The sequence below is a fragment of the Protobothrops mucrosquamatus genome, unplaced genomic scaffold, assembly GCF_001527695.2.
Source record: "Protobothrops mucrosquamatus isolate PMUCROS unplaced genomic scaffold, P.Mucros_1.0 scaffold2118, whole genome shotgun sequence".
In the NCBI taxonomy this organism is placed as follows: Eukaryota; Metazoa; Chordata; class Lepidosauria; order Squamata; family Viperidae; genus Protobothrops; species Protobothrops mucrosquamatus.
Genome location: NW_015388219.1, coordinates 83,630 through 108,763, shown reverse-complemented (window position 1 = coordinate 108,763; position 25,134 = coordinate 83,630). Strand labels below are relative to the sequence as shown.

At 36.2% G+C, this 25,134-nt stretch overlaps 1 protein-coding gene across 1 annotated transcript in view; it reads right to left on the bottom strand.

Annotated features, from left to right (window-relative positions):
- HFM1 (helicase for meiosis 1) overlaps positions 1–25,134 on the bottom strand; it is a 72,205-nt gene that overhangs the window by 34,100 nt on the left and 12,971 nt on the right. Inside the window, exons 2-10 of the mRNA XM_029285721.1 lie at positions 12,222–12,428; positions 10,415–10,462; positions 9,834–9,904; positions 6,650–6,782; positions 5,453–5,604; positions 4,926–5,003; positions 4,684–4,845; positions 755–955; positions 579–667 (exon numbers count right to left, since the gene is read on the bottom strand). Of these exons, the coding sequence (XP_029141554.1) occupies positions 579–667; positions 755–955; positions 4,684–4,845; positions 4,926–5,003; positions 5,453–5,604; positions 6,650–6,782; positions 9,834–9,904; positions 10,415–10,462; positions 12,222–12,428 (1,141 nt within the window). The remainder of the gene's footprint in view (positions 1–578; positions 668–754; positions 956–4,683; positions 4,846–4,925; positions 5,004–5,452; positions 5,605–6,649; positions 6,783–9,833; positions 9,905–10,414; positions 10,463–12,221; positions 12,429–25,134) is intronic.

The window sequence follows — 25,134 nt, the reverse complement described above, 5'->3', positions numbered from 1 at the left end:
NTCTCTTTTCAGCCAATCATAAAAAGTTCCCCAGATTTCATAGTAGTCTGACTCTGTCTTATCTTTAATCGTCATTGTTAGTCTATTCATTTCTGCACATTCCAGTATTTTCCCAATCACCTCTCCCTCTGGGGGGGCTTTCAGTGCTTTCCAATTTTGTGCAAACACAATCCTGGCTGCCGTAATTATATGAATAATTACGTGTATTTTTAAGGAAATTTTAAGACTTGTTATGTGGAGACTGGAAAAAACAATAAAAATATTCAGCACTAATGCTCTGATTGTTGGTATCTGCTACATAATTGCAGAGCGCAGAGAGATTTACTTTAGATATTCCAAAAGCAAATACTTTACAAAAGGATGAATTTAATTACATCATAAGTAAGTGATCTGATGCTATTAATTTGCATTCCCTGAAATAGTCCTATGGAAAATATTCTTAGCAAAATCACTTCATTATCTAATCACCACATGCTATCATGGGGGTAGTCCATTATAAATTGATGAGAAACACAGATTTTGCTACATACAGACTCTGCATATGTTGTAACTAGGAGAAAGCCTGCATTACAGGGTACCTTTGTTTTTGTTCTATAGTCATAATAAATTTAGCATCTTTTGCCAGTACAGAAGCAGCTTGCTGAACTCCTTTCCTTGTGGCACAGAACTGTAAATAAGAAAATCCATTGTTTATAATAATTCTGAAATGTACACTAGAACATGACAATTGTTAAGGGGAAATTGTGATGCATACCACAAGTGCTGGCTTTTGTTCAGAATATGTTTGAATAACACTAGCTACTTTATAGTTAAGTGTTAAGTCAAATTTGAATGCAGTTTGATTGCTACTGCAGGGAAATCCAAGCACAACTTTGTGAAGCTTCACTGGACGGTGTCTTTCATCTATTTTCAGGCATACAGCAGGCCTCTTGCCATCTGAAAGCCATTCTGCAATCTTTAAAGGAAAAGAAAACATGTTAGGATTGAAATTGGAAAAAGATGCCTTGGGCTGCAGTCCTGAAAGTACTTGCTCAAGAGGAACTATACTTTAATCATGAAAGCTCCACTGGCAGAAATATTTTTAGATTTACTGTACTGGGTATTCAGTGTGTTTATTTGTGTCATGAATACAAAGTACTGTTCCAGAAGTTTTACCAAGATTTACCAGCTAATACTGCTAAATACTGCCTATATGTCAGTCTTTCTGCTAGAGTGCTTCCTACGTTATATGAAGATGGGTGAGTGGAGAATGTTATTTATATGTAAGATATTAGATATTAGTGACAGATTTTATTTTCCTGGGCTCCAAGATCACCGCAGATGGGGACTGCAGCCAAGAAATTAAAAGACGCTTGCTCCCGGGGAGGAAAGCTATGGCAAATCTAGACAGCATACTAAAAAGCAGAGACATCACCCTGCCAACAAAAGTGTGTATAGTCAAGGCCATGGTTTTCCCAGTTGCAATATATGGCTGTGAAAGCTGGACCATAAGAAAGGCTGAGCGACAAAGAATTGAGGCCTATGAACTATAGTGCTGGAGAAGACTCCTGCGAGTCCCCTGGACTGCAAGGCGATCAAACCGGTCAGTCATAGAGGAGATCAACCCTGACTGCTCTTTAGAAGGCCAGATCCTGAAGTTGAAATTCAAATACTTTGGCCACCTAATGAGAAGGAAGGACTCACTGGAGAAGAGCCTAATGCTGGGGAAAATTGAGGGCAATAGAAGAAGGGGACGACAGAGAATGAGGTGGCTGGATGGAGTCACTGAAGCAGTAGGCGTGAGCTTAAATGGACTCCAGAAGATGATAGAGGACAGGAAGACCTGGAGGAACGTTGTCCATGGGGTCGCGATGGGTCGGACACAACTTCGCTACTAACAACAACAACCTTAGGTGTTCTGTATAATATTCAATCACTGCATCTCTGGCATTACAGTCAGAAAAACTGAGTAGAAACTGCAGTAAATGTAAATATTGAGAAAAGAGAACAATAAAATTTCAAAGTCACTTGCAGTGATTTATTGGCTGTCCCATGCACAACAGGAATCAGAAATGAGCATTATGAATATAGTAAATGTGATCCTTTATTCACTCAAGTAGATCATAGCAAACAGTTCCTTCTTCCACATTCAACCAAATAGCCAGTACACATATCCTAGATGTCCGAGCAAACAGGCTGGAGAATCCATAAATGCAAGTTGGGATTACTTCTCTTTTTTTAGCTATAGAGGACAAATACTATAATGTTTCTGATATTCTGGCCTTTGGCAGGTAATAATAATAATACTGACTGAACTTTCCTGAGGAAAACCAGGAGGAAATTACACATTGTTTCCCCTTTTGTTTTTTAAAAAATCTATCTTGAGACAAATAACAGGGAGGTAGCTAGACGTAAAAAGAAGCAGATCACTCAGAAAGGACCAAAGGAAAGAAAACATAGAAGACATTTTTCTGATTGCAGAAAAATGTAAGCAAAATGGAGACTGGAAAAATAACCACATGGGTTCAATAAGCTAGTTTCCAGGAGAAAAGCACAACCAAGAGATGCTCAAGCAGAAGGGATTGTGATAAGAGCAAAGATAACCATTTCTGACACTGGAAGTGAGGAAGAGTGATACATCTGAGCCAAGAAAAACTTTTGGAAACATGAAAGCACTGTTTGCAGGAACAATAAAAGTTTCTACCAGTGATGAGATTCAGTCGGTTCGCAGAACCGGTAGCCCAGAATGGACTTCCGGATGCGGCATCCACACAGAGAACCGGTTGTTCACATATTTGAATCCCACAGTTGGTTTCTACCTGATCAGAGCGGGACCCATGGTAAAAGCAGGCCAAAATATTTTAGTGTTGGAGGTAGGATAAAGCATTGAGGCATAAACCAAAAATCTGTAGAGAGCCAACAGGAGCTAAGATGTGCTTCTACAACTCTGACTGAAGGTTGCAAGCTATGGGAGTCAGAGATTACTTAGGACAAGCTAGCTGGATAAGCACAGTGAGAGAAATCATTTCTGTCTTAAATAAGATTAGGGTTAAATTCTGCTTTTAGATTCTTTTGTTTTAAAATATAGTAGTCTGATGCATTAGAGGATCAGGAGAGATATGACAGTGTCTGTATATCATATTTGAAGGGCTGTCACAGAAGGGAGAACGAACTTATTCTTTATTAATGGTTAAAACTACAATGAAACAGATTTAGGGTAGACATCAAGAGGGACAAAACTGATTGAATGAGCTTTTAACCAGGGGAACAAGCTGCAAGTGCAGTAGTTCATGGAATGGACAACAGATTAGGTGTCCCCTGGAAAATAACTGATGCTCAAATGGATTACCCCAAAGCAGCAGAAAGGATTAGGATATGAATTACCAATCTATATACTATTGGACTGAAATTCACGCAAAAGCCATGCTGACTGAAGTTCTAGGAAGATGCAGCTATAAACATTTAATTCCCCGTTCAAGCCTTGCTGTGCTGCCTCATCATGATGGGGAGAGTTCCTGCAAGAGAGGAGTAAACAATGTAGGGATTGTATGCCAAGTCCCAAAAGGATTATCCAAAGTTAAACAAGCCTCAGCAGTATAGGAATATGCTGGTGGTGGATGTTTATTTTAGTGACAACAGCAATTGAATAATTTTATACTATGTGAAAGAAAGCAATGATACACACACATTTTACTAAGACAAAATAAAGTAATTGGTGATATAGTGCTGGTTCTTTCAGGTTGGATGGCACTTAATATTCTACTGGGGAAAAGCTTGGGATTTTTTGGAGTACTAATGATATTTATGCCTCAGCTAGATTAAAGCTTTCCAGATATCTAGTTGCTAATGTTGCCACACAGGAACAGAAAATCCAAAGCTGCAAAGACAGAGCTACTGTGGGAATATGGAGTGTCAGAAGCATATACGTAGGAAAGCTCAACTCAGTGAAAGATGAAATGAATCAACTATTTGGTAAGGTAGCGCTCGAGGCTTGAAAAATATATTCAAGTGTTGTGAAGTGTCTGTACCTACAAAGACCAGAATCATGTTAGCAATAGTTTTCCCCAGGACAGTCTATGGAAGCAAAGGTTGGACTGAAAAAGCTGGGTAGAAAAAGCATTGCCTTTTTTGAACTTTGGTTTTGGAGAAAACTTTTGATCGTATCATGGATAGCCAATAAAACAAACAAATGGTTCATAGAACAATCATCCAGAATTCTCTCCAGATAAAAATGACACTGAAAATGTAACATATTAGACATATTATGGAAGACCTAAAGGGCCAGGTCTAGCTATGCTATGCTAGCTTATGCTGACACTGACTTGTGGTAAAAAAAAATCGAATATTTAGAGATGACAGTGTGAAACGGAAACCTTCACTGTGCTTAGCGCATATATTACAAACTTATGACCCACAATGCATTTTGGAATCCAGTCATTAGATTGCCAGTACTGTAACCTGTATTGTATTCAACAAATATGAGAGAAGTACAGAGTTTGCCCATCAAGCATAGCCTTTTAAATTTAAAGTACTGTAATTGTCTTTTCGGTACAACAATAAAGAAATCAGTTGATAAACGTTGATATTTTTCTTTTTGGGATGTTTGGTTTTGGAGAGCAAAGCAGTTGAACAGAGAAAAAAATCTTTTTGAAATATAAAGTACAGTATAAAGTATAAAAAGAAAAGTTAATTCATGTTTCTTACATCTTCTGCATTTGGAATCGTTGCAGAAACTGCCACAAATCTCATGGGAAATACTGAGCTAGGATTGTCAGAACTTTGTGAGAAAGAAGACTGAATAGTTTTCATCCGGCTGACCACAACTTCAAGAGTAGCACCCCGGCTCTCATCTTTTACAACATGTACCTATGGAATTAAATACAACTGTATATAAAACATATACTGCTTTCTGTCATTATATTTTAAGTCACCTGTTACTACTTTACCTCATCAATGAGGATAAGTCTCACTAGCTGAACTAAAGAGTTATCTCTCCATTTTCTAGTCATGCTATCCCACTTTTCCTGCAAAGTAGAAAAAAATGTATCATTGTAGTACAATCTAAATCATCTGTTTTATAGGATTAAAAATACCGTTGGTACTGTCAATTGCTATTATTACTACACCTAGCAATTAGCTTTAGCGTTATAAATACTAAGAATTATTTCAAAGTGTCTTTGTTTCAAGCTAGCAGGACTTTTATATAAAAAAAAAGTACTGCAGATCAAATTCAAACAGAATTTCAGAGTAATGCTGCATTTTCACCCTTCAGATTTAATTATTGTGTAGCTGATGCTACTCTACGCAGCAGCAAAGAAACCTCTCATGCATGCTATGTGACCAATTCACAGTGAAACTATAGATAAATCAACTGGAGACTGATCAGGCTTATTTCTAAACATAAAAATATAACTTGAATGGTACTGAATATTTCTAGTTAGCAAACCAACATTAACTAATTTTTGAAACTTACTGGTGTGGTCAAAATAATGTGAGCATGTTGTATTTCAAATAAGTCATCCACTGCTGTATCTCCTGTTAGCTCCTTACAGATGAGTCCAATGGGTCCAAATTTTAATTTCCAATCATCAAAGCGCTGACTGCAGAGAGCTTTTATTGGAGCCACTAAAAACAATACCAAGTGTTGTGAGAGAACAAGACATCCACAAAATAACTCCAGTACAATATCTCCAATACTTTTCCACTTTTTCCACTCAAAATTTCAAATTCAAAGTTAGGGCTATATTCTAATGATTTTTCATATACTATATATTCTACTTCTTTCACTGAACCTTAGCTGTATACTCTTTAAAATATTAAACTTTTTTCTCAAGTTTTTTTTTAAAGAGCATACATTTTTATTTTAGCTTACGTATTAATTTTGTAATAAATCAACATTTAAAAAGAGCAATTCTACATTCCTGGGGAGATTGGCTGCAGCGCCGTTATATCTCATGAATTTCTTTTTTGCTAACTTCGCCATATTTTCATTGTCATCAGTAAAGGACAATTATTCTGATGGCAGTACAGAAAGTAACAGATTGAAAAGGACCAGGCGACACCTTGCAGCTGCCAGATTCAAGCCCTGTTCCTGGTGCCACTAGACAATACAAAATATTTACCAAATTTGGAGCTTCTGGATTTATTTTTCTTACTAGTGAAATAAATAAAATAAATGTTTTAATAGAAAAATGCAATGAAAGCAAAGGATATCCCACTCCCTGAGCAGAACTATTTTTGCCTCTCTGTGCACTGCAGAAAGAGTATAGCCCAATCATTACATATCACTGTCTGCTTAAAACAAGGGTCACCTTTCTCTGTGCAGAAAGAATTTCCAGTATAAGTGACAGAAGCAAAGTTTAGACCAGCAGACTAAGCTTTGAAGGAAGATCTTCCTATATATACAACTTTACCCATTGAATCATATCAGGAAAGGGCACAGCTAAGTTTCTAACTACTGGCCTAAGAGGCCTTCCAGAACAAGACTTATGAAAAAATAAATCAAAACCACATTATGCACAACTATAAAACAAAATAAATAAATCATTATTAAAATATATAAACATAGTTTTGTTGCTGCCATAAGGCTACATGCAATAACCAAAACATCAAGCAAAAACAAAGTAGTTTTATGAGCAGTAATAATAATTTCAACAAATAGTATACTTACTATATACAATTTTAATATTTAACCAAGGTATTGGCACCTTGATTAATAATCTGGTAACTGCAAGCTCGAACATTACAGTTTTTCCAGAACCAGTTGGTGCGCAGATTACAAAATTTCTGTCTGTGTAAAGAAGCTACAAAACAGTAACAAATAGTAAAATATAGCACAGCAGCCAACAACATCTATTTTGACTTTAAAAAACCCACTTTTTTAAAAACACGAGAAGCAAAGGAGCCTAAACTAGAATATTTTATTTTTTTCTTTGCTTTGCCATTGAACAATTGTGAATAATATATGGTATTTAAAATGATTATGTGACATGGTCTGAAACAACATTGCTAACATAAAACCAATTCTCAAGTCCCAGGAGGAAATAGTGCACATAGGAGAAAAATAGCATATGACATATCATATGGACTAGCAAAATATATTAACATTTCAGCTACATAAGTAAAACACAGTAAAATATAAATGTTCAAAAGATTTATGTTCAAATACCGATGTCTAGGCTATCTAACCATTGAAGCTCAGTATCACTTATATTAAAAAAAAAATCAGATACTGGACTGGTATATATGCCCTCAGCTTATAACTGGTCACTATGTGATCTACAGTTTGACCTGGGACCCTGCAGTCACACTGAGGGGAGGATACGATGGCCTTTCTAGACAGAGAATGCTGGCAGATGCCATGTGAGGTGTAAATCCTACTCAGGATTGTCCATTCCTGATGTGGTAGTTCAAAGCCTGGCACCTTTTTTGGTGGGGTCATTTATGTGTTTTCCTATGTCTGGGCATTCAGCGACCCATTTGGCTTTCCATTGGGAATCAGTGTTAAAGTTCTTGGGCAGATGTTGTGCAAGTGCCATCAGGGGCTTCCTAGATTTGAGTCTTTTGGCTGATAAATGTCTTTAATATTTAATCTGTCTTTACAAATATACAATAAAAATTGTCAATCATATACATCCCTATCAACATAGGAGTTTGAAATATTGTATTTTCCTGTCTAAGTTGCTTATACCGTGATCTTATCATATTTATCAAAAGGTAAATCCCATAAAATTAAAAACTTCATTCCAAAATAAGAAGGTATAAGATTGTAGCTTTGGGCAATGATGACATTTGAAGAGATTTTGGAAAATATACCTTATAAATTTGCTCATTATACTCTAAAAATGTTTATTTCTTTACTGTAGCATAGGCCATAGATCACAACAAGAAAAGCAGGTCTGTTGGGATTTTAGCAGGCTGCTATAAATAACAGTGGAGCTATATTTTGACAGAAGATAACAAACTGCAAATCTCTGGAGCACAATGTAGGGAGATGCTGCATTTCCATGGTGACAGGACACATGAATATGATAGGAGGCATTGGTCAAGCTGTTCCAGGTGAAGGTTGGCTGTAAGGAAGTTTTGTAAGATGGTAGTGAAGCCAGAGCTACAGACAGTTCTGGAAGAAATGGATTTTCTAGACTCTTTTCAGACTGAGTTGGAAATCACATCAATCACCCTGCTGAACCACCTTTATTGGATCTTGGAGAAAGTGCACCCCTAACTGTCTCCCCGATGCTATGTAATTATGAAAATACATGAAATTGCTGTGTGAGATCATCCATTTGTTTGGAATGATGTGCCATCATCTGCAGATGATACTCAATTGTATAACACTCCAGACCAGGGACTGGAGATGGGGTAAGGACCTGGCCTGATGTCTGGAAGCTGTTAGAGCTTTGATGGGTTTTAACAACCTCAGATTAAATCCCTGCAACCTGAAGTTGTTGTTCGTTGCTGATAAATCTGACATTACTGGTTCCAACTGACTCAGAATAGGATTATCTTTCTCCTAAAGAAACAGGTGTGTAACTTGAAATTACTCCCGAACTTGCAGTTCCTGTTAAAGCAGTGAGCTGAGGCTATGGTCTGAAGCATTTTGTCCAGGTTTGATAGATGTGTCATTTGAGAACCTTTCTGAATTATAAGAGCAGGATATCAATAATGCAATCTTTATGGGTTAATTTTGAAGATAAACCAGGAAATTATAACAGATCTAAAATGTGACAGCCCATCCTGACTCTGGACAATAGATTTAACAATTTAACACCAATACTGTAGCCACCTCGTTAGCGCCCATTTTACCTGCAGATTTTAAAAAGTCTTGTTGTCCCCTTTAAAGTCCTACAGACTTGATTCCTGGATTCTTATAGGAACATCTTTCCTGGTAAGAGGGTCAGAGGACACTGAGGGTTCCCACCTGATGGGAAGTGATGTAAATGTAACCTGATAATGCTTCTCCTCAGTAAATGTCTTACACTGCATAATACCTTGCTTCCTGAAATAAAGAATGACCTCCTGGTCTTGAAGAAGGTGCTTTGTTGTTGTTGTTGTTAATTGCGAAATCATGTCCAACCCATCGCGACCCCATGGACAACGTTCCTCCAGGTCTTCCTGTCCTCTACCATCTTCTGGAGTCCATTTAAGCTCACGCCTACTGCTTCAGTGACTCCATCCAGCCACCTCATTCTCTGTCATCCCCTTCTTCTATTGCCCTCGATCTTTCCCAGCATTAGGCTCTTCTCCAGTGAGTCCTTCCTTCTCATTAGGTGGCCAAAGTATCTGAGTTTCAACTTCAGGATCTGGCCTTCTAAAGAGTAGTCGGGGTTGATCTCCTCTAGGACTGACTGGTTTGAATGCCTTGCAGTCCAAGGGACTCGCAGGAGTCTTCTCCAGCACCATAGTTCAAAGGCCTCAATTCTTTTGCGCTCAGCCTTTCTTATGCTCCAACTTTCACAGCCATACATTGCAACTGGGAAAACCATGGCCTTGACTATACGCACTTTTGCTGGCAGGGTGATGTCTCTGCTTTTTAGTATGCTGTCTAGATTTGCCATAGCTTTCCTCCCCAGGAGCAAGCGTCTTTTAATTTCTTGGCTGCAGTCCCCATCTGAGGTGATCTTGGAGCCCAGGAAAATAAAATCTGCCACTACCTCCATTTCTTCCCCATCTATTTGCCAGGAATTGAGAGGGCCAGATGCCATGATCCTACTATTCTGCAGGACATTTGGGTGATGAGGATGGAAGGCTACTTCTGGATATTTATTTATTGTCTTTTAGTTTTTGTTCTAGTTACTTCCCAAGAACGTAAGAATAGTTCAATACCAGTATTGTTATAATTAGCTCATACTTACATCGTCCAAAGCCTTAGATTGAATATAATTAAAATAAGGGAATTCTTTGAAAATATTTCTAAATTGAGAGGCTTAAAACTCGTATTAAGGAAACACTTTAGTGAAGTACGGGTACAATTTTATCTAAACATAAGTATAAAAAAACCTTCTAATATTCCACATTTGTTGCATTACATAAAATAGGTCTTAAAACAAAGGAATAAACACAAGAGAAAACTGAAAGAAGAAAACAAATGTCTTGGAGAAAATCTGTAATAAATATTTATAAAATTACCGATTAATTTACCAAACATAAACATTATTCATTTATACGGGTAAATTAATCCAACGACCCTGCTATGCTAATGGGCCATATAATAGTACTGCACCTCAATATATGAATAACATAGAGATGTTTATTATTCATGTTATGGATCATGACCCTTGCTATAATGATGAATTTGCTCAATTAGCTTTCCTGATATTATACACCCATATATAGGAACCCCTTAGCCACATGATGAATTTTTGGATTTTAAAAGACCTATTGCTTACATCCAAGAAATGTTATATAGTTATAGCAATAACTTATAAAAGGATACGGATTTCAGTCACAGGCCTCAAAATCACGGAGTCATTTTTAGATACCACTAGTAACAAAACAACAACAAAAAACGTTGGTTTAATTTTCTTTCTTTCTCATTCACATACACATTATACTTGATCTTAGCCAATATTTATTTAAACAGCACAAATAAAAACAAAGAAGATTAGATTCTGACCTAGTTGTACTTATTTGTGCAATAAATAGGCAGGGGAGGATAGACTAAATATTGATATTCTGTACAAATCTTGATATTTACAACATGAAAAATGGCAGTAGTAACTATCTTTTCTATTACAGTTTACTATGTTAACAGATATGTTGAGGACAGGCTGTAATCCCATTGGCAATAATGTAACATTGATGTTGGTTGGTGTGATGGTTGAAGTTAGCCCCATCAGTGAAGTAAATAGTAGAGGAAGCCAATGCTGGGAATAGCAATGAAGTGCTGAAGGAGAAAATTTCTTGTCAGCTGTTTCCTGGTATGATAAACAAGTATGTTATTTCTGGTGTTGAATAAATTTTTAACTTCCAGTCCAGTCAGCTTTTGTACATGAACTGGAAAAGACTACCAAGAAAAAACCAAAATATTTTGGACCAAATTTGCTTGATATCTAAAATTTTCAAAAGAGTGATCTGGTGAGATAAGTGTTTTGTATTAATTTGAAATCTGCAAACTACGATTCCATGCTTTATACAGTATAACAAACTTATTTACAAAATATAGCTTACAAGAAGGTAATGCTTGTAAAAAGCTTCTTTGAAGGCATTAATAAAATATATTCCTACTCCAATTTAAATAATTTCTAACCCTAACTTAATCTTTATAATTGTTTCTGGGGGCTTCTCTGATGGGTGTTTCTAAATAAAGCTTCTCTGATATAATCAAACCTTCATGATTTACAGGGTTTTATAAGTAACCTTCTGTGCTGTCACACTATTCCTTCCATACTTTCTTGTTATCAAGTAAATTTATAAGACAAAAAAGACATATGTCTTTGAATTGATAGCACTGTACCTCAAATTCCCACATACTTAGAGGTTTTTTTAAAATGTCATACAAATAGCCCTGGGTAAATGATGGCAATTGGTACTGGAATCACATTGAGATCACAAGTTCTGGCATTTCTGGTTGCTATGATTAAGTGAATCCCATGCTATTGCTAAGCATGTCGTCTGATTGGCGTGTGCAACTTCCTGTTGGTTTCCCTGTTGACTTTGCTTGCCAGTATGGTCACAAATGGTGATCGCATGACCAGAGGATGCTGCAATGTCCTAACTGTGCATTGGTCCTACTATAAGTATCAGTTATTCAGCATTGTTGTAAGTTTGAATAGTTGCTGAATGAGTGGTTATTAAACAAGGACCACCTGTACTTTGATATTTCTTCATCGCTATATAGATAGATTAAACTGATAGGCTTGGAACCAAAAGAGAAAAGAATATGTGAAAATAATATTTCCCCCCATCTATTTGTTTGGTCTTAAAATAGAGGAATACTGAACTCTATGTGACTGGCATTTTCTTGTACCCTATTATAACAACTTCAGTGTTATCTAGCTTATGTATACTTTTTGTGATTCATTTTTTTCTAATTTGCATTTACCTAATTTATCCAATTTACCTTCTACATAAGTAGTGTAGCCCTATCCCTAACCTTTGTTTTACATAATTCTAACAGATTAACTTTCTGTATTTCTGAATCTGATTCTGTTCATGAACATACATTATTCATAGTTATTGCATGAAAGCTGTAATTTAAGTACCTTTTTGCAGGAAAAAGTGTAGAAAAAAGTATAATTTACCTTCCATACTAGAGTTCTCTAAAATACGTGGTGCTTTTTTAATTTCCTTTGTATTTGTAGAAGCAGAAAAAATATTATTTATAGAAAGATAATTAAAATCTGAGTTTTGGACTTTCTGCACATTATTTTTCCATAAGTCTTTTTTCATCTCTTTGTTTTTAATAATATTGCAATATGTATCCATTTCTATCTTTCCACTGGCATTATCTGCATATGTATAAGAAGCTGGTTTAAATAAGCTGTAAAAAATGCAAAGGATTTTTTTTAATAATATACACAAACACACACACCTATTTATATGACAATTATATATTTTTGTTCTGTTGCATTGTTTCTAGTAACTAGTTTTTTAAAACTTTATAAACAACTTATATAACTTTGATTATTTAGTTGATCGGTCCATTAGTACAGGTAAGTATTGTATGCTCTCTTGCTGAGAGGTATTGCTCAGATCATCTCTCATATATCTGCTTTTTCAATCTACCCTAACATCCATTTCTACTGAGCTTCTGAAAAATTACATAACTTGGATATTGCAATATGCAGTAAATCAAAGTTTTCAAAGAACTGAAGAAGAAAACAGAAGGAAGCAAAAGCTTTCATTCTAACTTACTACAGTCTTGTTTTCATTTCATTGTTTATATCTGGGTACTTAATGAAGGAAAAACTCAATGAACACTATACATTCAATAAAAAAAATATATGCATCCCTCCTTGAACTCTGCCTAGCTGAAAGTTACTTAGACTTTCTTAACAAATTCTTGAAAAAGGACAATCTAATGAGCTGAAATAAATCACCAAAAACTACTTTCTAATGCCAGAGTAATGGGATGTTACATTCCCATTCCTGTAGTAAAAATTTTATGACTAACATCTATGAAGCCTAGGTTACAAAGCTATATTCTGTAAGATGCCACAGGACTATGTCTTTGTGAGCAAATTGAAGAGTGATGGCAAATCAGTTGTCCCAAAGATGAAACATTTAGCTTCCAATCCAAGAAGCTTCTTCAGTTCTAACTGACTGGTGGAAGAATTCATATTCTTTGCAGTCATCTGGTTGTTAGCACTCTGAGAGTCAGTGGTTGGTTCTCTGAGAGTCATTGAGGCCACTTGGGGTTTATCTGTATTCCCAGTCACCTGAATCAGAGTGCAAATGGGTATAGAAACTTCTTGGGATGTTTTCAAAACAAAAACAAGCCCAGTTGCCTTTTGGAAAAAAGCATTTTGGGGACAACCATGACTTGAATGATTGACAATCTCCATAGACGTTTGGCAAATAAGCTATTTCTTAACTCAAAATAAATTAAATTCTGTGTTTAAACCCTTATAAAAGATGTTTTGCCTAAGGCATTTCCAACTGCTGTACTAAAACATTGTTCCCAGATATTTTACATTCAAAAGAATAGTAATATGGTTTTGATAATTATTAAAATTGACACAGAATCATACCTTTTCCTGAATGTTGAACAAGCACTTTCATCACCATTTTCTTCTGGAAAATTAATTAATATTTATTTTTTAAAGGGCTTTATAAGACAAGTTCTGCTTATGTTCTAATCAACACATGGAGAACAATGGAGCTGATTCCAATCTGTTGCCCCCAAAAATATTATATTCCTGCCCCAATTTTAGCCGGTAGTTACTATAATTCTCTTTGTAAGCAGACTTCTAAAAATAAACAATATCATGCTTGTTATTAATCTGTCAGTTCAATAATGATTATATTGTACTCATTTTAAAAAATTTTTTAACATGGATAACAATTTTTTTATATCTTACATGCATATGTCACGTATAATATTCTTTCAAAATATATAAAGCAAATTATAAATTCAAATTAATTTTACTTTAAAATATAAATTCAGAACATCACAGTAAAATTAAGAAAATCTAAAATAATTTATCACATGATTTATCACTTGTTACTTCTATGTACACTGAGAGCTTATGCACTGGAGACAAATTCCTTGTGTGCCCAATCACACTTGGCCAATAAAGAATTCTAATTCGTGCCCACAGTATAAAAATGACAATAAAGGTTATCTTATCTTATCTTATCTTATCTTATCTTATCTTATCTTGTCTTGTCTTGTCTTGTCTTGTCTTGTCTTGTCTTGTCTTATCTTATCTTATCTTATCTTATCTTATCTTATCTTATCTTATCTAAATAAAGGGATTCCTCCTCTTTTTATAGACTGGCATTTCAGAAGAAATTCATACATTGAAGCACATGTGAACCTTCTGTTCATTTTTGAGCTGATTTCAACCCCAAAACACTTATCATATAGCATGATTTAAACACATAAACATATATTTATTTTATTCAATTAAATGTATAAATTGCCACAAGAATGATATAATAGGCTTGCATGTGGCCAGCAGCTAGCTAGCGAAGGGCCAGGCAGGGCATACTTAGTCAGCAGCAGGAGGAAGAAGATGATGAAAGTGACTGGAGCAGCAGAGTGGAGGGTAGCTGGCAGGGGCCTCAGAGGGCAGGGCAACTAGGGCAGATGGGATTGGTATTGGGCTGGAGCAGCTAGGGATTTGTGCTGCATTGCTAGGCCGGACTAGGGTGATTGCAGCTTTTGGGGATGGCTATGGATTCACACGGCACTGCCAAGCTGGGGTAACTAGAGCTTCCTGGAGCAGCTTCAGCTTTGCATGGTACTGCTGGGTCAGCTGTGACTTCATGTGGCACTCCGGGCTGGGGCTTCCCAGAACAGTTACAACTTTGTGCTACAGCTCGGAGGCTGTTTTGTCTAAGGAAAAGTATTACTCCAGGTTTTTCTCCTGGAGTAAGTAGCATATAGCTTTACAGATTCAATATATGTACAGAAGCATCATCATCTATTATCTATATTAAATCATATATGATTTAATTCCTTGGGTTTATCAGGACAAACTCTCTAAAACAAAAATGCTAAGTTTTATTTTCTATTTTAACTTTTATGAGTTGTCATATTAATACTAATCACGGATTCTACCTTTTTGGTTAGCTTTTGCAAAATCCATTTGTAGCTCCTGAGTGGGTGAAATTTCAAAAACAGATGGAACAGGTGCAATATCCCAGTTTGTTGGCTCTTCATTTTCTACATACCTTTCAAAATATGCATATACAAAAAAAAAAAAACCTTTAAGATGTTCCATTCAAATTGCTGACAAACCACCAAACATATTGACTTCTAAATTTGCTCTTTTAATATTACACTTGACGAAAAAGTGTTATATTTAACATTGAAGGTTTCTGTTAACCCACTTCAGTTAAGTATGAATTTGCTATGTGGTGGCCAATGGTGGGCAGCCATAATTCCAAAGACCCAGAGGTTTTCTGCTTGTACAACTATATTATATGTAGAAAAACAATTTAGATGCAGAACAAATTTGTAAGATAATTGAAACTTCAAAAAGTATCAAATATAAAATAAAACAAATCATTTATTGTGGAATAAATGTTCAAAGCTGTATCAGTATAGCCTATAGAATCCAAAGGATGAAAGTAATAGGTATCAATTATTTTTTAAAGAACCGTTTTAAACAGAGATGTTCAATTAATGTAATGGAGATTGGTATTTCATTGTACAGAAAGCATATATGATTGGCTCTGTATTCAGCCAATACTGCATTACATAGCTGCCAACATTGACACCATATTTTAAATTATCAGTATTTTTCACCAATCACTGGGCCAACTTACATTTGCGTTGTGCCTGGTCCTTCAAAAAATAAGTTATCTAAAGAAAAGGCTGGTTCTGTCATTGTTGAAATCTGATTTCTCAGTAAGCTGTAAAAACATGTAATAAACAATATTTATGTATTTCATGTCAGTTTATGCTCATTGTCCTCCCCCACCATTTTATTCTCATAGCCACTTTGTAAGGAAGTTTAGGCTAGTGGGTGATAATAAAGAGCTTCATATTTGCAATTATTTTAATCTGGGTATGTTTTAATATCAAATATTCTGTACCATATATACATATTCACCAAAAACATACATGTTCTAATCTATTATTAAAATGAGTATCATTTAAAATATCTACCCTAATGATTTAACTAAGCGCAATATATCAGGATTCATTTCCTTTTTAGAAAAGCTGGGAGGCCTTTTGGTAAATTTAAGGAGATGATGCTTGTTCTTGATAGGGATCACTTTAATTCCAAATAAAACAGTCCCAATTTTCATGAATTAAGGCAAATATATGAGTTTCAGGATAATTTTGCAGGATCTATTCTGGGTCGGTCATAGGACCACAGTTTTAGTCTTCCTACAGTAGCTTTCAACTCATGCTGGAGCCCATCCTCAGGGAACTTCTCTCTACCAGAATGTGTAGACAATTTTGTCCAGTAATGCTGTCTCAAACAGTTGATTTGATGAGCTATGTAATTTTGGAGAATACAGTCTCCCTCCTACCCGTTTGGGAAGAGGTAAATTTAATGCCACCTCAAGTTGTTTTCAAATTCTCTACTGGCATTTAAAATCATATGAACAAGCCATTTAAGCATTGTGAGTAGGCAAGGTAATAGTATTTCAAATCAGTGGCTCTCAACTTTTCTCTTTTTCAAATATAAGGAAAGGAAAGGAAAGGAAAGGAAAAGGAACACATTAATGATAAAGGAAACTTTGTGGAGGAATTCTGGGAAGTGTAGTTTTTTCCACGTCTCTCATTTCAAGTATCTCTAATGTATCACTGAATAAATGAAGAGAGACACAGACAAGAAAATTAAAAACTGAATTGCAACATGTGGAAAACGTTAAAAAAATATCTTATAACTGCTCCATTTTAGCTTCTCATTGTGTGACATGTAACCCCACTCATAAAGCACTATTGTCAAAAGTGAGTCCCCTCTAGTGGTGGGATTCAAATATGTGAACAACTGGTTCTCTGTGTGGATGCCGCTTCCGGAAGTCCATTTTGGGCCTGGGCAACAAAAAAATAGCTACCGGTTCTGCTGAAGTGGTACGAACCAGCTGAATCCCACCATTCCCCTCCCTCATTTTGGTGGAAAATAATATTTGACTAGAAGTATTTAGAGCATATATACTTCAAACGTTTAGGCCTGAAACTGGTTCACGGCTAAATGTAATTATTAATACAGTAACCTGAACTCTGATCAAGAATCTATTTGCAGCCAGTTTAATTTCTATAAATCAGATGTCTCATAGTTATTTCTTTATTAAATTTATATGTCACCCATCTCACTATCAAAGGGGCTCTCGGTGGCTCTAGGTCTTTGTATTCTGGGAATAGTTTAGGAATAACATACTGGCCTTGTCTCCAGTTTTCAAAATGTCATTCAGAGCAGTTCTACACAAAGAGAATTGTGATAGTCTATATCAGTGTTTCTCAACCTTGGCAACTTTAAGACATGTGGATTTCAGCTCCCAGTATTTCCCAGCCACTCTGGATGGAAAGTTATCATCGCATGAACAATGATCTTCCCCTAAATTTTAGATTACACTATATGTCATATGTGGCAGTGAGACACTGACTCCATGAGCTATTTTCATGGTGTGGAACTTTCCAGTTACTCAGGGAACAACCCAATCTCCTTAGAAGAACCATTTACATTGGAACCCATGAAACCAGATTCTAGCCTGATGCCGGATTTCCCAATAGTACCAACTTCCAAAATTTTCAGCAAGGGCCATCTTGGCTGGAGAATTCAGGGAGTTGAAGTCCTCACTTTCTGGAGATTGGGAAACACTAGCATACCCCAGTGTCATACACATTTGCTTTCTAGCTTCACATGTTAATGGTGGTAGATGCCAAAGGGCAAGGCAAGCCATAGTGGAATTTATTATCAAGAGTACAATTAGTAGTCAACATGGCCTGTTTTATTTCAGGGAGGCAAGGAGGGAGGAAGGAAGGAGCTGACTAGGAAGATACCCCAAAAATGTGATACGGTAGCTAAAACTAAACAGAAAACATCAGAAATCTCAAAGTAGTTAAAAAAAACCAAGCAAGCAATCTTAATGTACCTCAGTATGAGGGAAAATAATCGGGAAAAATAGATATTTGAGGGAAAAAATATTTTAAACTGTGGCTCAGGGAGCCAACCCTCCTCCCTAGATTCCTAAATGTAGGCCTAAAGATGGTTAGATTTAAAGATAGGGAACTTGTTGTTGATTCAACCACAACTGCAGATCTACAGTCTGGCAATTTTAACTGGATGTGAGAGGAAAGTAGCAAAAATGATACTGAATTTCTCACATGATTTTAACCTGTTATAATCTTCTTAAAATAAATTAAAATAAAGAAACAAAATGTATTTATTTTGATTAATTCTTCGGTTTTCGGTTCAAATCATTAAAACCATTTGCTAAATTTAAAATGAGAATTTTTATATCCATTTAATTTAGTGTTTTAGGGAAAACTATAATGATTTCTTAACATTGCTATTCTAATAGTGGTTCTGTATATCAATAGAAATTAACAGTGAAGCAATTATAGTTTAATGATGTATAATTCTGAGCCCAGATTCATCATGTAGGATGTGAGGCAACTGTACTCTATACAGAGCTATTTCACCCAATAAAAAGCAAACTACCTTCACAGAAAAAAAAACTGTACAAAATTGACTCCTATGTACTCTGAGCTTTGGCTAGTGTTCCAACTGTGATAAAAAAAAGTTTTTCTTGCCACAAAGTGATCAAAATATTTATATGAATAACATCAGAATAAAGTTGTTGACACTGATTCATAGTAGAGGGCTCATCGGTATTTGAAATCTCTTCAGATTTTAACATTTGAATCATTTTTAGTAAACCTCTAAAATATTAGCCATTAGAAACAATAACATATACAAAACCAAAACCATCATTATTTAACCTAAAAAATGCAGTGAACGCAACCCAATTTAAGCACTTCATAATAGAAATGGCTAGTATTTGTTAAATTGATAAAGTAAAAAGTGAAATTTTGTTTTATATTTTACTGCGCTGAAAAAAGTTAGAAGTCAGTGCCTTTTTTTTCTTTCCACCTTTACCCTACACATCTCTTTCTGTTTAATATTCCCCTACCCTTTTTATTTTCCTTTGTATTTTATATTATGATAGTCCTAACAATTTTTTTAAAAAACAACCTAATTTAAGCAGCCTAAAACTCCAGTACTGATTTCAGCCACAGAGTTTCTGCTGAAGTCACTTGGATTTTAAACTGTTAAACTTCCTGGATTTCATCCATCACAGTTTTCAAAAGCAGACCCACTTTTTTAATGATTAAAAAGTATGCTCTCCAATCCTTTTGGCTTCAGGCAAGTTTCCATCTTAATTTGTAACATCTGCTTTTAGCTGACCAGACTTTAAAGCAGCTATATAAACAGTTCATTTTTCAGAGCAATTTTTTTCCTCAGAGTTTTTTCCCCAAGATGGCATCTCCCTCTACACCCGTACAATACACACATCACATAAAATATATAGCAAAGGAGACTCTTAACAGCTCTGAGACAGTTTAATTTTTGATTTCCCCCAAGCTTAACATCTGATCGTCCATATGTTTTGAGTCTTTTCCCTCACAGAGATCACATAACAAGTCATAAACCTGTGTATTCTGCAGCAAAATATCCAGAAAGTCAAATCCATTCTAAGAATAGTATAAAACTTATCTTGTCTATGAAGAAATGTGAATAAAAAGCAAACACATTCTAAGGGACTTTGTTGCTGAGAAAAATAAATACAAATATTTTTCTAATGCCCAAAGTATTCAAGACTGAATTGCCATGGCAATAAAAAAAAATACAAGCAGTGTAAAAAAAAAACTTCAGTCTCCTTATGTGGAGAATTGTCTTCTTTTAGAATCTGATCTTTCTAAAAAAATCCTGCAAGTTCTATCTAAACATTAAGTTTTCAGAATAATTCTTATTAATCACAAATGAAACATTGCTACCTATGACTTTTGACTGTCCTTGGTTGTTGTTCTCAATGTTTAGATCTAAGAGAGTGTTTTTATCTCCCGATCCTTTTTAAATGAAAAATACCCCCAAGCCTCCCTAACTGTTCAAAATATTCCTGTTCGATGCATTTTTAATGGTCTTACAATAAGCCACCATAAGCAAGGCAGTTTGCTTGGATGCGATATTGTGATGGGGGTGATTTGACAATGTTTACTGACCTCAATACCCATCCATTTGACTCACTGTGTCCCGCAAACACTTACACACTTGAGTAAGATTGCTCATGCAAAAGACTCCCTTCAAGTTAGCCAAGTGTGTAAGTGTTTGCCAAATTGGGCCCTAAGAGAACTAAACACGGCTCCCTCTGGACCTCACCAATACTGTCGGTATGTTCGCCAGAGGGAATCTCCCAGGAGTGAAGTGACAACCTTTTCCTCTCCAGGGGCTGAACATTTTATGCAGGGCTGCCTCACTTCTGCTGGTTCAGGAAATTCAAGTCCCAAAGCTTGTCATTTTCAGTTAAACTCCATTCCTGTTTAGGAAACACATAGACATAGACACACACACACACACACACACAGAGTCCTCAACTTAGAACCAGAATTGAGACCAGAATTCCCATTGTTGATCAAGACAGTTCTTAAATGAGTCATGCCCAATTTTATGATGTCTTTTTACCATGGTTGTTAAGCAAATTATTGCAATTGTTAAGTGAACCATGTGGTCATTATGCAATTAAGATTCCTCCCTTGATTTTGCTTGTTGGAAGCTGGCTGGGAAGGTCGCAAATGGCAATTACATGACATGGGGACTCTGCAACCATTTGTAAACACATGCCGATTGCCAAGCACCCAAATTTTGATCACGTGACTGATTGTATATAGGAGGACTTGTTGTAAGTCACTTTTTTCAGTGACCTTGTAACTTTAAACTGTTGCTAAATGAATACTACCTGTATATACACACACATACAAACACACATATACCTGTATATATACATACACATATAAACATACACTTGTCTTTTATGGACACTAATACCTCTAGAAGCTTAATAAATGCACATTGCTGGCTGATAGGGCCAAGAAGAGGACTTTGAGGTGTTGAGTCCCTCCATTGCCTTCTGACATAATTTATTTTTGTTAAATAAAGTTCTTCTGATGATAAGTTATGGATCAAGAACCACTGAGGGCAAGAAAGGCTTGGATTCCATCAGAACCTCAGCAAGCCATCCATTTGGCTCCTGTTTACTCCTATGCCCCATCTCGTCAAACAAACATATTTTCAGCTCCTAATTATTCTATAGCCACTAAGATATTGTCATCACAACTAAACAACTGCCACTCCAAAAGAAATACTGTCAATAAATTCATAAATAAAAAGAAAGTCTGGGCTACGCTAGTATCCTTAATTTGGCTAATTAACAAGTTGCCAGAGTAGACAGTACCACAGGCTGAAATACCTACAATCTGAAATCATATGTATACTGCTTGTTTGGGGGGGGGGGGGAATTATTGAAAATAAGAAATGCCAAGCCGCAAATACACTCAGGATTTGCACTCTTGGACTATGAAATAACAATGGATATTTGCTCAGAGGAAAAAAATGGAAACCTGAATATTTACTTACTCAGCCATATAATGCTTTGTGAAAAGATAATTAAGCTTTATCGCATGTGCTACTTCCTTAAGGAATACATCTATGGCTATGAGTCAGACAGTTTGAAGAACTTTAAAAACACTCGATGACTATTTTTCCCCAATAGGGAAAATGTGAAAGAAAGAAGGGAGTTGAATTTTTTATTTCTGGTTTATAGAATTAAAATAACTTGTTCTCAATAACAGTGGGAGCTGATGTATGGAACTTTCTAAAATGCAGGCAATGGATTAGTGAAAGAGATCTGAACTAGAAGAATCAAAAGCTAATCCTATGTTCTCTTCTTCTTCTTCCATACAGTGAAGAAAAAGGCTTTCAACTAAACATGGTAATTATTAATAATTTAGTTGTAAAAGTCTCATTTACTCATATAAATTCTTATTTATGTACAGTTGTAATCACTATACCTAATCTTTATTGTAGGACTTTATTGTAGGACAATTTATTGTAGGACAATTTATTTTGTTTGTTTTTTATCCTGCTGCAATGGCTCTTAGCAATCACAATGTCACAATATATCAATAGAATTTAAAAATAAAATGAAAGTAGGAAAGAGAAATGAGAACAAGAAGTATTGATGATGTTACCAAAAGGTTCTTTTTAAAAAGTTCTGTTTTCAGTAACTTACAAAAGTTATCAGGAAAGGGCCAGTCTAATCTCAGTGGAAAATCTTTTCCATAGTATTGGCTCCAGGTGCAATTCAACGTTCTGGTCATCACCTTTATAGGCTCATATGACACAGGTCTAGGTTATCTGCGAGACTGCTTTTCCCTAAGGACATCTATCTGTCCTAAAGTCAGATAGGAGAGCACATTCCTAGCCCTTTCCCCTAAATATTGCCCTCTGATGGGAGTGCTGGATTATTTTTTCCAGCATGGCAACACTGACAACTAGAAACCCAGAAAGTTTTAATCCAACAGCATCATAAACACCATTAAGACTCTAAAAGGTCCTCAGCAATTTCTCAGTAACATTTGAGTTGCCATCTAACCCAAGGACTCAGCATCCAGGTTATGTCAACAATCACTTTTTCTTGTCTCCAGATATGTTTCTGGTAAAATACAGAAACGTTTTATCATTGTCTTCTCTTGTGCAGTATGAAGTGATGTCCTGTCCTCACTGAAATGATCATCCATCTTCAGCATCTTCCTATATCACTGCTGCCCAATATAGATACCTGCTTGTTTTATCTCTTAATGTTCATTTATCCCTCCCAAGAAAACCATCCACCATCATGAGTCAACACAGTAGCAGATGTAGTGAGGAAGTGCCTGTTTTAAATCAGTACAACTCTCCCCAGCTTTGATAGATGTAGAAAACATGGCAAATCAATTATGTAGTGATCCCAATAATACATTCAATTGCCAGATAGTATCTGATCAGTTTTTAAAATTAACACTCTTTGAACCTATTGTGATATGTAAAACTTTTTCAGTCTTGCCCATTTCATATCTCTGTTCAGAACACCCAGAAGATGAGCATCCATCACCACTACCCTGCTGGATTCTTTCCCCTTATGCCTTGTTTTCTTCAGCTTTATTTCTAAAACAAGGTTGTCCTCTTTCTACCTCAATGGAACTTATTTCTAATTAATTATCAATAGGTCTGGGCTCTTCAAGCTACAGACCAAAGAATTGTGAAACTCTAGTTCCAGGCAATTAACTGTAATTTGGGTTCTTTATTAATAAGTAGCCAAATACCATAGAACTATAGTGATCATACATTCTTTATTCTAAATTGTTATTATTTCAGAAAGCTGTCCTTTAGGTTTATTTAAGTTAATTAGTTATTTTCTTGGGTTTGCTCTTAAATTTTTCTTTGTAAAGCAAAATTATAAACAATTTTTAAAAATCCTTATGAATCTCTTTCAGAGTTGTCTCTTTTTCAGGTTTGTCCTTTATTTTTTCAAAGAAAGTATGGTCACTGTACATGTGACACATTGCATTTGTGCTCAGTGAAATTAGTTTGAAGATAGCATGGACTTTTAACTGAAGGGGATCATAGAAATATGTAACTACATGCATATAGATACATACTAAGAATCCGGCAATTGCAGCAATTAAATAAGAAAAAATCTTAATTTCAGAAAACGTTTTCAAGGTATATTCCTGTGGGAAGAATTTTGTGACATTTGAGAAAGGTGTGGAGAGATGCTAAGATACTAGAAGTGCTGGTTCCACCTATAAATATTTGACAAAAGCAACGCTGTATTAATTTATCATAACAGAATCTATTGTGTAACACAAACAATGCACAAAGATTTGCAGGAGAAAGCATAATGGACATAACCAACAGCAACAGCTATCAGCGTCCTTACCAGTCCCTGGTTCCCACAGACGCAAAAAGAGGATGACAAGGTGACTGGCAAACAGGAACAGTCTGACAAGCGGTTTAATATGACAAGCAAAGTCAGCGCTGGAAGTGACCTACTCCCAGTGCTTTACATACATTCCCTCCCCGCAGCTCCCCCCTCCCCCCAATCAGCCGGCCAGCATCCGGTGCCTGTTCTTAAAAGCAGCAACGCAAGGCCCTATCTCTCCCCTGGGCCGCCGTCTAGGCCCTGCCAGTTGGCTCCGTGCCGTGCAACAGGTCATTGGAGCCTTTCTGCAGCAGAAGTAGGATCCCCACCCCCTTTCCAGGCACCACAACAGTCAGTCCAGGCCTGGTGACGTCTCACGGCCCCCAGCCGATCGGCGGCCTTGCTGGTGCCGCACCACGAGGCCGCTCAGCTGATTGGCAGTGCTGGTTCCGAGCCGTGAGGCCACCCAGCTGTTTGGTGGCGTTCCTTGCCGGCATCGCCGGGCCTGAGCCACGAGGTCGCCCAGCCATTCGGAAGTCCTGGACTGCGAGGCCTCCCTGTCTGGCGTCGTCGCTGGAGTCGAGCTTTGCAACAGCTTATTTTGCCACTAAAATAATTTCACTGAAGTAAATCAGTTAATCCCTTTTGTTACTTGCTTGGCACACTTTAAACAGATGTAAAATAGCTTTAGTCATATTCCCTGTAAGCCTGTAGGGGGTTTCTAAGACTAATTACAACACACAATGATTTGAAAATACCTTATATTTGAAATGGATATTTGTGCAGAAAAGGGAGGACTTTATACTATAACAATAGTGTATAACAAAAATAAATGACATCTTTGAAAACTGTACATCTATATAAATAAAAATGTAAATGTTCGTTTGTTCAAAATCTTAAATCTCCAAAAGTTCTTCACCGATTGCTTTGAAATTTTGACACAACGTTGCATTCGAATACACGCGTGTTTTTATATACCTACTATTATATAGATGTCACACCTGTGACAGGTAAAAACATGCTTTTTTTGAAAAACAGGGCCATCTGTTGGACGTAAAAGCAACACAC